At 35.0% G+C, this 15,517-nt stretch overlaps 1 protein-coding gene across 2 annotated transcripts in view; it reads left to right on the top strand.

The window, feature by feature from the left end:
* Nucleotides 1-15,517, top strand: part of WDSUB1 (WD repeat, sterile alpha motif and U-box domain containing 1) — a 49,378-nt gene that overhangs the window by 15,680 nt on the left and 18,181 nt on the right. The window contains exons 9-10 of one of the 2 annotated variants that reach the window (XM_006766450.2): nucleotides 391-570; nucleotides 10,010-10,150. In XM_006766450.2, coding sequence (XP_006766513.1) covers nucleotides 391-570; nucleotides 10,010-10,150 — 321 coding nt within the window. The remainder of the gene's footprint in view (nucleotides 1-390; nucleotides 571-10,009; nucleotides 10,151-15,517) is intronic. The other variant, XM_006766451.2, reaches the window with a different exon arrangement.

The raw sequence follows: 15,517 nt of genomic DNA, 5'->3' as shown, positions 1-15,517 counted from the left end.
TTTGCTGGTTTTATTTTTGGCCTCATCAAGCAATGCTGACACATAATTTGTTTTGTTTATTTTTATCACTGCCAAAATTAACCAAATAGTGGAGCTAATATGCAGATGAGAGAGCCAATAGAATTCTTTTCCTGATAAGTATTTTATATAATAAAGAAAAATTGTTTTCAGCAAAAAAAGTTCCAAAAGAGTAGTATTTACTGTATTAAATAGCACTTTAATTATACATGCTATTTGATGTTCTGAAAAATTTTAAAGGGATGGTAAAGTAGTAAAACACAGATTGAAGGACATTTTATTTACTTTTTAATATATAAAGGAAACCATTTTTCTTTTGTTGTTATTTCACTTGCCTGTTTGTTTGTGGGATTGTTTTGTTTGCTTTTTAAGCAAGGAGCACAGAAGGGCAACTGAAGCCGTTCACTGAAGATTGGTCCGAAGATGACGTCTCAGCGTGGCTTTGTGCACAAGATTTAAAAGACCTTGTTGGTGTTTTCAAAATGAATAACATCGATGGGAGAGAATTGTTGAATCTTACAAAAGAAAGCCTGGCTGATGATTTGAAAATTGGTAAGATTAGTGAAAGATTATATGTCTTTGTATAGGACAATATATTTTCACTAGCATATGGCAGCGATTTTCAACCTTTTTCATCTCATGGAACACGTAAACTAATTACTAAAATTCTATGGCACACCAAAAAATATATTATTTTTTGCCGATTTCATAAAAAAAAGGTATAATTTTGATTCACTCACACCAGACGGATATTGTTGGTTGGCTGTTGTCATATTTTATTTTGACAATCTAATCATGTTTTTTATTTGACAATCTAAGGGAAAAGAGGTCAATGCCCCTGACTAAATAGTTAAGATATTGCATGTTCTAAAAATTCTTGCAGCACACTGGTTGAAAATTGCTGGATTATGGAAAATAAATGTTTAGGTAACTTAAGCCACCATATAACTGTAATTTTAGGGAAGCTGGGTGAAAAAGTGAAGGGATTAAGCAGAAAAAACACACACAACCTCATAGACAAATACATAGACAACAGTATAGTGATTACAGAGGGGAGAAAGGAGAGAGGGGGAAGACAGAAGAGAGTAAAGGGAGCATAAATGGTGATGGAAGGAGACTTGATTTGGTTTGGTAAACACAATAGAATGTAAATGATGTGTTGTAGAATTGTACCCCTGAAATCTATATAATTTTATTAACCAGTCACCCCAATAAATTTAATAAAAAACTAAATTTAAAAAATATTTTTTAAATTTGAGATGTAATTACATGATAAAACTCACCCTTTTATAAGCGAACAGTGCAGTGGTTTTTAGTATATTTATGGGGTTGTACAACTACCACCACTATCTAATTTTGAACATTTTCATCACTTCAAAAGAAACCCCATGCCTATTAGCAGCCACTCCTTATTCCCTTTCTCTCTAGTCCCTGGCAACTACTAATTGATTTTCTGTCTCTAAAGATTTGCCTATTTTTTGTTGTTGTTGTTTTACTTGTATTTTATTCAGACAATTTAAACATTTCTTTCATTTCCTCATCTTTATTTATTTATTTGGTTTCTTCCATTTTTTTTTAAATTCTTTAAGGATTTGCCTATTCTTGACATTTCATATGGCCTTTTGTGTCTGGCCTCTTTTACTTATTAGCAGATTTTCACGGTTCATCCATGTTGTAGCATATATTAGTACTTCCTGACTTTTCATGACTGAATAATATTCCATTGTATAAATTTATCACTTTTTGCTTACCCACTCTTCAGTTGATTGAATTTAGATTGTTTCAGTTTTTTAGCTGTTATAATAATGAGGCTAGGAAATTCATGCACAAGTTGAGTGAGCATCTGTTGTTTTCTTGGCTGTATAATTAGGAATGGAATTGGTAGGTCAGATGGTAACTGTGCTTACATTTGAGGAACTGCCAGACTATTTTCCAAAGCAGAGTTAAGTTAGGGTTTTTCAAAATGCTGACATGCCGAGCTCAAAAGGTTCGCCATCACTGTAGTAGACCCTTATCAAATATAAATATTTTTTCCCTGTACTACACAAAAGTATTACATTTTGATGAAGTCCACTTTATCTGTGTGTTTTTTTTCTTTTGTTGCATATACCGTGGGGGTAATATCTAAGAAACCATTGCCTAATCCCGAATCTCAAAGATTTACACCTATGTTTTCTTCTATGACTTTTATAGATTTTGCTCTTAGATTTAGGTGTGTGATCAATTTTTACTTTATTTTTATAAGTGATATAAAGTAGAGATCTAGCTTCATTTTTTTTTTAAATGTGGATATCTAGTTGCCTTAGCACCATTTGTTGAAAAAAACTGTTCTTTCCCCTTTGAATTATCTTGGCACCTTGTTGAAAAATCAATTGACCATATATTCGAGGGTTTATTTCTAGATTCTTAATTCTATTTCATAGATCTGTTTGTCTGTTATACTAGTACCACACTGTTTTAATTACTGTAGATTTGTAGTAAATTTTGAAATTGAAAAGTGTGTGTGGGTTTTTTTGTGTTTTTTTTCAAGATTGGTTTTGCTACTCTGGGTCCTTTGCATTTCCATATGAATTTTATGCAAAATTTTAATTTCTGCAAAAGAGCCACCTGATAGTCACAAGGATTATATTGAATTTGTAGACTAATCTCAGGATTAGTCATCTTAACAATGTTAATCTTTTTAATCCATAAGCAGAGGATATTTTTCTATTTTTTCAGGTCTTTTAAAATGTCTCTCAAGTTTTTTTAATTTTCAGTGTTCAAGTCATTTTTTTCTTAAGTGTAAAATTCAGTGGTTTTTAGTAAATACATCACTACCTAATTTCAGAACATTTTTTACCCTCCAAAAGAACCCCAGTCTTTTCCAAGCCTCTGGCAACCACTAATCTATTTTTCTCTCTCTATGAATTTGCCTATTTTTGACATTTTTTGTACAAAGTCCCATACAATATGTGGCCTTTGTATCTGACTTCTTTTATTTAACATAATACTTTCAGGATTCAGTCATGTTTTTGTGTGTATAAGTATTCATTCCTTCTTATGGCTGAATAATATTCCATTGTATGGCTATGGCTGTACCACATTTTGTTTATCCATTTACCACTTGATGGACATTTGGGTTGCTTCCGCTTCTTGGCTATCATCAGCTATGCTGCTATAAGCATACATGTCTGTGTTTTTATGTGAATATATGTTTTCATTTATCTTGGGTATAGTTAGGAATAGAATAACTCTACATTTTACATTTTGAGGAACTGCCAGACTGTCTTCCAAAGCAGCTGTACCATTTTTCATTCCCGCCAGCAATATGTGAGGATCCCAATTCCTTCATCTTTGTTAGCACATGTTGTTACCTGTCTTCTTGATTATAGCCATTCTAGCAGATGTGAAGTGGTATTTTATTGTGGTTTTGATTTGCATTTACCTAATGACATGGAGCATCTTTTCAAGTGCTTATTGGCCATTTGTAATCTTTCGGGAGAAATGTCTATTTGGATCCTTTGCCCTTTTAAAATTGGTTTATTTGTCTTTTTATTGTTGAGTTGTAGGGGTTGTTTTATTCTGGATACTAGATCCTTATCAAAAACAGTTTGAAGTCTTAATGTTATGCTCTATTAAACATAAGAAACAGACACTATTCTCAATATGCTATAGTAAAATCTTAACCAGAAAGTTTAGGAAATAGAATATCTATAATGAGATTTATTTTTAATGAATAGTCAGTTAACAATGTTTATTATCAAGGATCATTTTAAAGTACAGTGGGGCCTTGACTTACGAGTGTCCCGACTTTTTGCAGAGTTGATAGAGTAACTTGAGTTAACGAGCTCCTTAACGAGCTCCGTGTCGGAACGGATTAAACTTGTAAGTCAAGGCCCCACTGTACAGTATTATACTTTCCTTATATAGTATAGATAGTATGTGAACCTATTTAAATTTCTTGGAGACTTATGGCCTTTTAAGAAGTTAGCAGAATGCTACCATTAGGGTTAAATGGTTTTGTACCCAGGCCATACAAAAGTTATTTTTGTATCTTTAATAAGTTATTTGCTTTATAATTTACTCTTCCTGAAAGTAGGTAGTATTGTGTAGTGTTGTGTTTTTTAAGTTCTGGTGAATTTAACATCTTCATTAGTAATCTTAACAGTACCTTTCTCGCAGAAACACTTGACAATGTAAAATAATAGTTATAGGTTTTAACAAATGATGTTTGAAAACACAACAGAAGCATAGTAAAAATTATTAATAGTAATAGAGTTTTATTCTAATAGCCAGATAAATAAAGAAGAAATTCTTACAAGATTCAATGACAGGAAATAGTTTTTGATTAGTAGTTACAATCATTTTAAGAGTCTCATGCTCTACCGACTGAGCTAGCCGGGCGCCTAGTAGTTACAATCATTTTAAAGTATGAAATAAATTTTGAAAGTATCAGGCTCAAGCCAAAATTGAAATACAATTTAAGTAAGTTCTTTGGTGGTTTAATAGCTAATTAGGAAAATCATTATGAATGGAGAGAGTAATTTGCATATTCTCTAGTAAATAAGGAATCTGTTTTAAGATTTGGAAAGTTAGCAAATTCAACAAATTAAACACAGAATGAAGTAGTAAATAAATTCGTAAAAAAAAGGGGGAGACATTTACTTTTTTACATTCAGATAAAAGATTTTAATGTTTTTGCAAAATTGTAAAGGATCAAGAAGCTAACTTTAATTTTCTACAAGTGCGACTTTAATAAGCTACAGTGAATTTCTTTGTTTTGAATTTTAAGCAGACTTTTCCTCAAACCAATAAATTGGAATAATAGAGAATTGAAAATGGATCTAGGGGAAAAAAATGTGTTAAGAGGCAAACTGATGAGTATATGACAGTGAATTTTATTTGCCTTTATGTTACAACTGTTAAAGTGGTTCCTATGTCAATATGAATAAATATGAATTTGTTTAACATTCATCATATGGAGGAAGTTGATTAATTGTGCAATAATGTATATTGGAGTATTAGAGACCAAAGTAGTATATCTATTATGTTTGACACTTAAAAAATTATTTTTAGGGAATCAAGCAGTCCATCAAATATTTTTTCAATACAATTAAGGAACTTTCTGTAGATTTTAATATCTGTTGGAATCTGGTGCTTTAACCTAGGATAATAGTCATTTTCTAGGATTGTGTTGATGAAAACTAAGGGTATAATTGACATACAGTTTTAGGTCGGAAATAACTCCTTTTATCTAGTAATACATTTGCCAAAGGAATGTCCAGACAGAGATTATAGGTACAAAAGATCCTTGACATTGAGAAAGATATGTCTTAAGATGTTTGAGTCTACAAATTTGTGAACTCTACTATAGCATTTAATATCGCATTCAAAAAGCATAAAGTATGAAAAGTGAAGTGCAAGAAAGTTTCTCTGAGATGTGATGCTAGGCACATAGTCACTAGCCACATAACTTTCATCTGCCTTCGTTTATATTGGTCTCAGGAATATTGCAAAATGCTACCTATCTTGGAGTTTGGAATTGCTGTAGATGATATAATATAGAAACTTGGAATGACAAATGCCAAGGAACAATGGTATAACTTGTCAGCCCATACACTTAATATTCAAATAATTATCAATCATAGATTCCTAATTGGGAACAAGGTTTGTTTTCTTTCAAAAGGTACCTTTACTTTTTCATCTTGTGTTTCCAAGAAACCATAAAAAGCAAATGAGAGATTTTTGTTTTCTAACTTAAAATTAAATTACATCAAATGCTTTTCAAACTTAATACATCCACTGCCTTAACATCATCAGATTTTGAAAGTTTCAAATTTCAATTCCTAATAATACAGTACTTCCTTAGGTAGATTTTTACTTGTTGCCTAACTGCCTATGTTGGTAAGGAATAGAACATTTAGCATTTTTTTTTTCTTTACACATGATAAAGGTGAAATGGTCCCTTCACATCTAGTTACTGTGGGCTGACTTCCTATGGGAGCGGGCTGCACATCCCAGTTCAGTTGCTGCTCTTAGCTAGCCCTCCCCACTTGCCAGTGAGTGCTTGTTGGGCATTTTAGAGTCGCCTTTCCTCGGGCCCATCAGATGTTCTGTGCTTCCGTCCACACAGATGTCAACCTCTGGTCTTCTGGATGTTGATGGCTTGTCATCATCTACTTACACTGTTGTGGGGTTTATAAGGATACCTTGTTTCATTGGAAATATCGTTGGGATTTGGTTTTGCTATCTAGTTGTTTTATGTGGGGATTCAGAGGAATTAAATTAAGAAGCTATATTGTCCTCATCTCCTCTAAATCCTTTTGAATATCCCTACTGTAACTACAGCCTTGGGTTTTGTTTTTTTTTCCTGATTATAGATTTTAGACTTACCTGACTTCTCTTGATTAGTAAGAAGGTTTATTATTGTTAATTTTTTAAAAATCCTAAGTAGTTTAAAATTTTATTTCTGAGAACTGAGCTTTGGTTCTCTGGTTCTCTCTGGGTGGGGGTGGAGGGTGAAGGCGTGATTCTTGACCAGCCTGCTGGGCTGAGTTTGTTGGCTCCAGGCTATAGCGCCTCTAGCTAAAACTGGCATTGCTGCTTCATTACCGATCTTATAGGACAAAGTTGGGGAGAGTGAAGGTACAAGTGGAAAGGTCACTCTTCCCCTTCATAGATACAGATCCCTGCTGTAAGCTGACATTCCCATCCCCCAACTTTGGAATCCAGTTACCTCTGTTTCCTTGTGGGTTTTCTAAATTTTGTGTTCTATGTTTGATGGTTGTGTCTAGAGACTGTATCATTCTTTATTATGTAGCATTTCCAGGGGTAAGTAAAGGTTGGGGATGAGGGTACAGGAGCTGGTGGCCTTCTAACTTGTCATCTTATTCAGAACTAGATGCTTTTTCAGGGTTATGTATATGCAGGCATACCTCATTTTATTGTGCTTTGTTTTGTTGCACCTTGCTTTAGTGCGCTTCACAGATTGTTGCGTTGTGTGTTTTTTTTTTATAAATTGAAGGCAAGACCCTCTGCCAGCAAAAAATGATGCGTTTGTCTGGAACTGAACCCACAATATCTCGAAGGTATGCCTGTATGGCCAGATATTGCCCATCTTAGCTGGTAAGGGTCCTTTCTTCCTGAGCATTTAAGTTTAACAACACTTACTCCCAACTCCCAGTCACAAAAGGGGATTATTTTCTGGTTAAGTTCTTTGGATTTGACTTGGTAACTGCTTCCTTTTTAAAAATGACATTAAATTGGACAAGGATTACACACAATTTAACTTTTTCTTATCTGGGATATTTTGAAGAGGTTTTCTATAGTCCCTATTACAAATATTACATAAGATTCTAAATATTAGCCAGTGTATAATATTTTTGACAGAATGGGAAATATATTTTTCAGAATATTAAATGTTTTTATATCTTCTTATTAGATGTTGTATAATTATCCCTTTAAATGAGATGACTACTGTCTAATTATATACCTGCTGTGGTGCTTTTAAAAAATTGTTTAACAAATCCTCAGTTTGGTTCCATGAATTACATAGGAATCTCAGTATGCAGTGAGCAGTCCCTAAGAGGCAGGCAGCTGCTAAGTTGGCTTGCCATACTTCCTTTGATATGGTCAGGGAGTCCAAATATATTTAAACAGCTTACGGCACAGCAGGCAGCATGAGCCTCATGTTCAGATTGGTTCCCCTTTCTCCCTAAGCCTTGTGGGACCAATGTATGTTTATGTCACAACTGAGAAACCTTAAGCCAGTGGTTCTCAACCTTCCTAATGCCGCAACCCTTTAATACAGTTCCTCATGTTGTGGTGACTCCCAACCATAAAATTATTTTCATTGCTACTTCATAACTGTAATTTTGCTATTGTTATGAATCATAATGTAAATATCTGATATGCAGGATGTATTTTCATTGTTATAAATTGAACATAATTAAAGCATAATGATTAATCACAAAAACAATATGTAATTATATATGTGTTTTCCGCTGGTCTTAGGCGACCCCTATGAAAGGGTTGTTCGCCCCCAAAAGGGTCACGACCCACAGGTTGAGAACCGCTGCCTTAACACCTTACCCACCCACCCCTGCCAATCTTATAAGGGGATTGCTAACAAACCAGCCCCAGAGGAAGACATCTTTTTACTTATCTGGAAACAGACCTTCCTTCTGATTGGAAGGGACACACTTTCTCTCTAGCTTCCAAGTATGTTTGCAAATGTCCTTGAAAAGGTGTCTCTGCTATCTTTTCCAAGGTGTGTATAGACACCAATAGAAAGAAAGTTGATGTGCTTTTCATGGGAACTATGGGGCATTCTGAAATGTAATTCTTTTCTTCTATCCTCAGCACCCCAAACACCTCCACCTAAAGTAGTGCTATTACCTTGTTCTAAATATGTAAACAGCTAGTAACACTAAACTTCCTGAAATTAAAAATTAAGAATTTTAAAACTTAAGATAAAAGTAAAAATACAAATGAATGAAACACGTGTACAGTCTTAGACAAACAGATGAACTTTATTTGTGATTGCGTTTCATATGAGAATTAGCAAATAATATATCCAATTTCATAAAGTTTAAAAACATAAGATGGAATATTTTATTGAAATTTATTGGGGTGACCGTTTAATAATATTATAGAGGTTTTAGGTTATGTAGTTCCACAACACATCATCTGTATATTGTATTGTGTGTTTACCACCTCAAGTCAAGTCTCTCTTTTTTAAAAAATATGTTTTTATTGCTGTAACCGGTTTGGCTCAGTGGATAGAGCATCGGCCTGCAGACTGAAAGGTCCCAGGTTCGATTCCGGTCAAGAGCATGTACCTTGGTTGCGGGTACATCCCCAGTGGGAGGTGTGCAGGAGGCAGCTGATCGATGTTACTCTCTCATCGATGTTTCTGGCTCTCTATCTCTCTCCCTTCCTCTCTGTGAAAAATCAATGAATATATTTAAAAAAATATGTTTTTATTGATTTCAGAGAGGAAGGGAGAGAGAGATAGAAACATCAATGATGAGAGAGATCATTGATCTGCCTCATTCATGCCCCCTACTGGGGATGGAGCCCGAAACTTGGGCACCTGCTCTGACCTGGAATCGACCTCCTGATTCATGAGTCAGTTCTCAAACACTGAGCCACACCAGCCGGGCTCAATCCTCTTTCCATCTCTATTTATTCCCTTTACCCCTTCTACCTCACCATATCCCCCTTTCCTCTGGCAATTATCATACTGTTGTTTACATTATTATGCTGACCATCTTTAAAGTTTATTTTTAGGAATTCTTTTGTCTAATCAATAATAATAAACCTTTTCTGATTTTGTGTGGTATATTAGTGTTCAGCAATCTAAAATTCTTGAGGAACTTTCAGAATCTAAGATTGTTTAGAATAAATAATCTATTAGTTGCTGATTTATATTAACCACACAATATTCTATATCAGTGGTTGGCAAACTCATTAGTCAACAGAGCCAAATATCAACAGTACAATGATTGAAATTTCTTTTGAGAGCCAAATTTTTTAAACTTAAACTATATAGGTAGGTACATTGTTATTAACTTAATTAGGGTACTCCTAAGCTGGCCTTTGGTAAAAACGTCCTTAATCTGATTGAGGTACGTTCGCTGAGGTAGACCCCTTCCAACTCTCCCATCCACACTCGTATACTTATTTCGTCTATCTCCTTTCCAAAAACCGACTTCTGCGCATGGGCCACGAAGTTTCAGTCGCACTGTATGTGCGTGCCCACAAGTGGTATTTTGTGGAAGAGCCACACTCAAGGGGCCAAAGAGCCGCATGTGGCTCGCGAGCCGCGGTTTGCCGACCACTGTTTCATACTATAAAAATTCATGAAAGGATTTATAAAGAAAACAGTTCAATGTGGTAAACAGTGTCTGAAGGTTTTTACTTGTAACAGATAAAATCTTCCTCTATTTGTTAGATTTGCATAAAAGTTACCAGGAGTTCTCCAGTCCTAACAGAGTAAATTTCTTTTTAGAATCTCTAGGGCTGCGCAGTAAAGTTCTGAGGAAAATTGAAGAGCTCAGGACAAAGGTGAAAACCCTTTCTTCTGAAATTCCTGATGAATTTATATGTCCAATCACTAGGGAGCTTATGCAGGATCCTGTCATCGCGTCAGGTATGTGTGATACTCTAAGTTTCAAAGCATACTGTGTGCTAAGTGAATAAATAATGTAGAGAGTTCACATAAGTTTTATAAAATGGATAAATTTCAAAATTCCTCTTCTGTTTCTTGGAAGTAGTTTTGTGTGTGTGTGTGTTTTTAAACTCATTATATCGGAGGTAAATTATTGGTGAATATTGTATATTTCTTTTTTTTAAATTTATTAGGGTGACATTGGTTAATATGATCATAGAGGTTTCAGGTGTGGGTTTCTGTGTTACAAGATCTGTATATTGCATTGTGTGCCCACCACCCAAGTCAAATCTTCTCCCATCATCATATGTTAAGTATTCTTCACCCTTTCACCCCCTTCCCTCTGGCAACTACCACACTGCTGTTTGTGTCCACGAATTTCAGTTTTATATCCCACATATGAGTGAAATCATGGTTCTTAGCTTTTTCTGACTCACCTATTTCACTTAGCATAATATTCTCAGGGTCCATCCTTTCTTATGCCTGAGTAGTATTCTAATCCTCTATCGCAGGACACTTTAGTTGTTTCCATGTCTTGGCCTCCATGCATAATGCTGCAATGAGCATGGGGTGCATATATCTTTGCAAATGCATGATTTCGAGGTTTTCAGGTAGATACCCAGAAGAGGCATTGCTGGATCCTATGGTAGTCCTATTCTTAATTTTTTGAGGAATCACCAGACTGTTTTTCTATAGGGGCTGTATCAGTTTACATTCCCACCAGCAGTGAATGAGGGTTTCCTTTCTCCACAGCCGCTCCGACACTTGTTACTATTTGTCTTGTTGAGAAGAGCCATTCTAACAGGCATGAGGTGGTACCTTATTGTAGTCTTGATTTGCATTACCCTAATTCTGGGTGGGAAATGTCTGGGGCCGAATAGTACAAAATCATTTGGTCTGGCTCTGCCAAGGCGTCAAGGGTGAGCTAATGAAATGTTTGACCAAATATAGCAGGCTAATTTTCAAGTTGATAATTTCGTATGGCCCAAGAATGATGTTATAAATACCCAGATGGCCTTTGCAGAAAAAAGATTCCCCACCTCTGCTAATTGCTAGTAGGTTGAACATCTTTTCATATATCTGTTGGCTGTTTGTATGTCTTCTTGGGAGAGGTGTTTTGCTTATTTTTTGATTGGGTTGTTTGTGTGGTTGGTGTTGAGTTTTATGGGTTCATTTTATATTTTGGAAATTAAACTTTTGTCAGAGCCACTGTTTGCAAATATCTCCCATTTGGTTGGCTGCCTCTTTGTTTTGCTGTCAGTTTCTTATGCTGTGCAGCTTTTTAGTTTGATATAGTCCCATTCATATTTTTGCCTCTTTACTTCCCTTACATTTGGGGTCAAGTTCATAACATGTTCTCCACGACCAAGGCCCAAATTCATAAAATGTTCTCTACAAACAAGGTCCATAAGTTTGGTACCTGTATTTTCTATGTAACTTATGTATTTTTTAAAATATTTTTATTGATTTCAGAGAGGAAGGGAGAGGGAGAGAGAGAGAGAGAAACATCAACGATGAGAGAGAATCATTGATAGGCTACCTCCTGTATGCCCCCACTGGGGCTCGAGTCCACAATCTGTGCATATGCCCTTGATCAGAATCAAACCAGGGACCACCCTTCTATCCGCTGAGCAAAACCAGCCTGGGCCTATGTAACTTATTGTTTTGGGTTTTATATTTTGGTAATTTTACGAGTTATCCATATATTTTGGAAATTAAACTTTTGTCAGAGCCACTGTTTGCAAATATCTCCCATTTGGTTGGCTGCCTCTTTGTTTTGCTGTCAGTTTCTTATGCTGTGCAGCTTTTTAGTTTGATATAGTCCCATTCATTTATTTTTGCCTTTACTTCCCTTACCTTTGGGGTTAAATTCATAAAATGTTCTCTACAACCAAGCTCCATAAGTTTGGTACCTGTATTTTCTATGTAACTTATGTATTTTTTAAAATATTTTTATTGATTTCAGAGAGGAAGGGAGAGGGAGAGAGAGAGAGAGAAACATCAACGATGAGAGAGAATCATTGATAGGCTACCTCCTGTATGCCCCCACTGGGGCTCGAGTCCACAATCTGTGCATATGCCCTTGATCAGAATCAAACCAGGGACCACCCTTCTATCCGCTGAGCAAAACCAGCCTGGGCCTATGTAACTTATTGTTTTGGGTTTTATATTTTGGTCTTTGATCCATTTTGAATTAATTCTGTACATGGGGACAAACTGTAATCCAGTTTCATTCTTTTCCATGTGGCTTTCCAATTTTCCCAGCATCGTTTATTGAAGAGACGCTTTATTCCAATGTGTGCTTCTGGCTCCTTTGTCGAAAATTTTCTGCCCATATACATGTGGTTTTTATATCTGGGCTCTCTATTCTGTATGTCTGTTTCTCTGCCAGTACCATGCTGTTTTGATTATCATAGCTCTGTAGTATAATTTGAAGTCAGGTAATGTGATACCTCCAGCTTCATTCTTTTTTTCTCAGGATTGCTTTGGCTATTTGGGGTCTTTTGTGGTTCCATACAAATCTGATGATTTCTTGTCCTAGTTCTTTTAAAAATGACATTGGGATTTTGATGGGGATTGCATTAAATCTATATATTGCTTTAGCCATTTTAACTATGATGATTCTTCCAATGCATGAACATGGGATATTTTTCCATTTTGTTGTGTCTTTTCCAATCTGTTTTAATAATGTTTTGTAATTTTTAGTATATAGGTCTTTCACATTCTTTTAAGTTTATTCCTAGGTATTTTATTCTTTTGGTTGCAATGGCAAAAATAATTTTTTTTCTGAAGTTTTTTGTTAGTATACAGGATAGCAATGGATTTTTGTATCCTGCCACTTGATTGTCTTTGTTTATTGTTTCTAATAGTTTTTTGGTGGCGTCTTTAGGGTTTTCTATATTCGGAGTCATGTCATCCACAAAAAGTGACACTTCTTCCTTCCTTTTGATGCCTTTTATTTCTTTCTCTTGCCTTATAGCTCTGGCTAGAGCTTCCAGAGTTATGTTGAATAAGAGTGGTGAAAGTGGACATCTTTGTCTTGTTCCTGATCTTAGAGGAAAAGCTTTCAGTTTTTCACCATTGAGTATGATATTAGCTGAGGGTTTATCATATATGGCCTTTACTGTGGTGAGATACTTTCCTTCTGTTCCTATTTTATTGAGTGTTATAATCATAAATGGATGTTGTGTCTTATCAAATACTCTTTCTGTGTCTATTGATTTGATCATATGATTTTTATCCTTTCTTTTGTTAATGTACTAGTATATTGACTGATTTATGTACGTTGAACCAAATTTGTGTCCCTGGAATGAACCCCACTTGGTCGTAATGTATTATTTATTTTTTTTTTATGTATTGTTGTACTCAATTTACTAGTAGTTTGTTTAGGATTTTTGCATTTGTATTCATCAGAGATATTGGTCTGGAGTTGTTGTTTGCATGTAATACTTGTTAGATTCTGGTATTGGGGTTATTTTTGCCTCATAAAATGTGTTAGGAAATATTATTGCCTCTTTTTCAATGTTTTGGGAAAGTTTGAAAAGGATAAATGATAAATCTTTGAATGTTCAGTGGACTTTACTAAGAAAGCCATCTGGCTTTTTACTTTTATTTTATAGGAGGTTTCGATGGTTGTTTTAATTTCCTCACTCTTGATTGGCCTATTTAGTCCCAGTCCCTTTCCGCGCGCGCGAGCCCCGGGTGAGCCCCGTACCTCTGTGCTTCTCTCCTGCAGCTTCTGTGGGTCTCAGTGTGCCTTTCCTTCCTTCTAGTTGTAGAGTTTACAGTCAGCCAGGCTTCCTGTGGTTCTGGGTGAAGTCCGTATTGTTTCTCTGAGGTATTAATCAATTGTTGTGTGCGGCGTTAATTTCCCGGTGTTTATCCACCGAGCCAAACCAGTTTCTCCTGGAGTTTTCTTTTTATGTGTGTGTTATCCTTGCCAGGTTTTGGCCTCATAAAATGTATTAGAAAGTATTGCCTCCTCTTCAATTTTTTTGGTAAAATTCATTGATAAAGCCATTTGGTCCTGGACTTTTGTGTTTTGGGGAGGTTTTTGATGGTTGTTTCAATTCCTTCACTGCTGATCAGTCTGTTCAGATTTTCCAATTCTTCATGATTTAGTCTTGGAAGGTTATATATTTCTAGGAAAAACGTATATTTCTTAATAAATAAAGTTAGATGTTGTAAATTTGGATAAGATGAGAGACAAAAGGAGTAAGTTTTACAAGCTTTACTTAAACTTGTGAAATGTGTAGTTACTAGAATGTAAAGTTAAAATTTTGTGGGGGTTTTTAGGATTGACTGTCCAGAGCTATTATGTTTAGTTTGTCTATCATGATTTAAACAACCTTACAAAATAAGAATTTAAAGATTATAAAGCTGCATCATTCCTTGTTAATTTCTAATCTTTATCAATATACAGACATACATACATGACATAGTTGTAATCAATGAGTCCATATTGTTTTAAATTTGTGTAAAACATTATATATGTAATATATATACACTATATTTGAGTATTGACTTAATATACACTATATTTGAGTATTGACTTAGTCTACATAATTTTCAGTTTTAATAACTTTATTCTATTGTGACTCTATGCTACATTTTGTTTGACTCTTCTATTTGGTGTATGTATGAGTCCACAAATCTTTATATTGTAAATAGCGCTGCACATCTTGGTACTCCTTTCTTTCTGCTGTTACCATTATTTAGGGTTATTTTCATGACATGTGTGCCCCAAAGCAGAATTAGCCAATCAAAGAATACTTGAACATGAAAAAGAACAGTCTTGATAGTTTTTGTTAACTTTGTCATTAGATTTTTCTGTCCATAAAAGTTTATAGTGCTAATAGCAATATATTTAAGTGTACCTGTTTTTTGTTTTGTTAGCATTGAATTTTTTTCCCCATTAAAAATAACTGAAGTATTTCTTTTTTTTGCAATTATTTTATTTTTAAAATTTTGTTTTATTGCTTAAAGTATTACAAAGAGTATTACATATGTCTCCTTCTCCCCCACCCTTGACCTTACCCTGGCCTCCCCTACTCCCCAGTGTCTTGTGTCCATTGGTTATGCTTTATATGCATGCATATAAGTCCTTTGGTTGATCTCTTACCCCATTCCCCTCCAAACCTCCCCAGTCTTCCCACTGTAGTTTATCAGTCTGTTCGATGCTACTCTGCCTCTGTATCTATTTTTGTTTATCAGTTTATAATGGTCTTTATTATCCATAAATGAGTGAGATCATGTGTTATTTTTCGTTCATTAACTGGCTGATTTCACTTAGCATAATGCTCTCCAGTTCCATCCATGCTGTTGCAAATGGTAAGAATTCCTTCTTTT

The sequence above is a fragment of the Myotis davidii genome, unplaced genomic scaffold (assembly GCF_000327345.1).
Source record: "Myotis davidii unplaced genomic scaffold, ASM32734v1 scaffold59, whole genome shotgun sequence".
NCBI classification, from domain to species: Eukaryota; Metazoa; Chordata; class Mammalia; order Chiroptera; family Vespertilionidae; genus Myotis; species Myotis davidii.
Note: the sequence above shows the minus strand (reverse complement) of the source record. Positions and strands in the feature narration are given on the sequence as shown.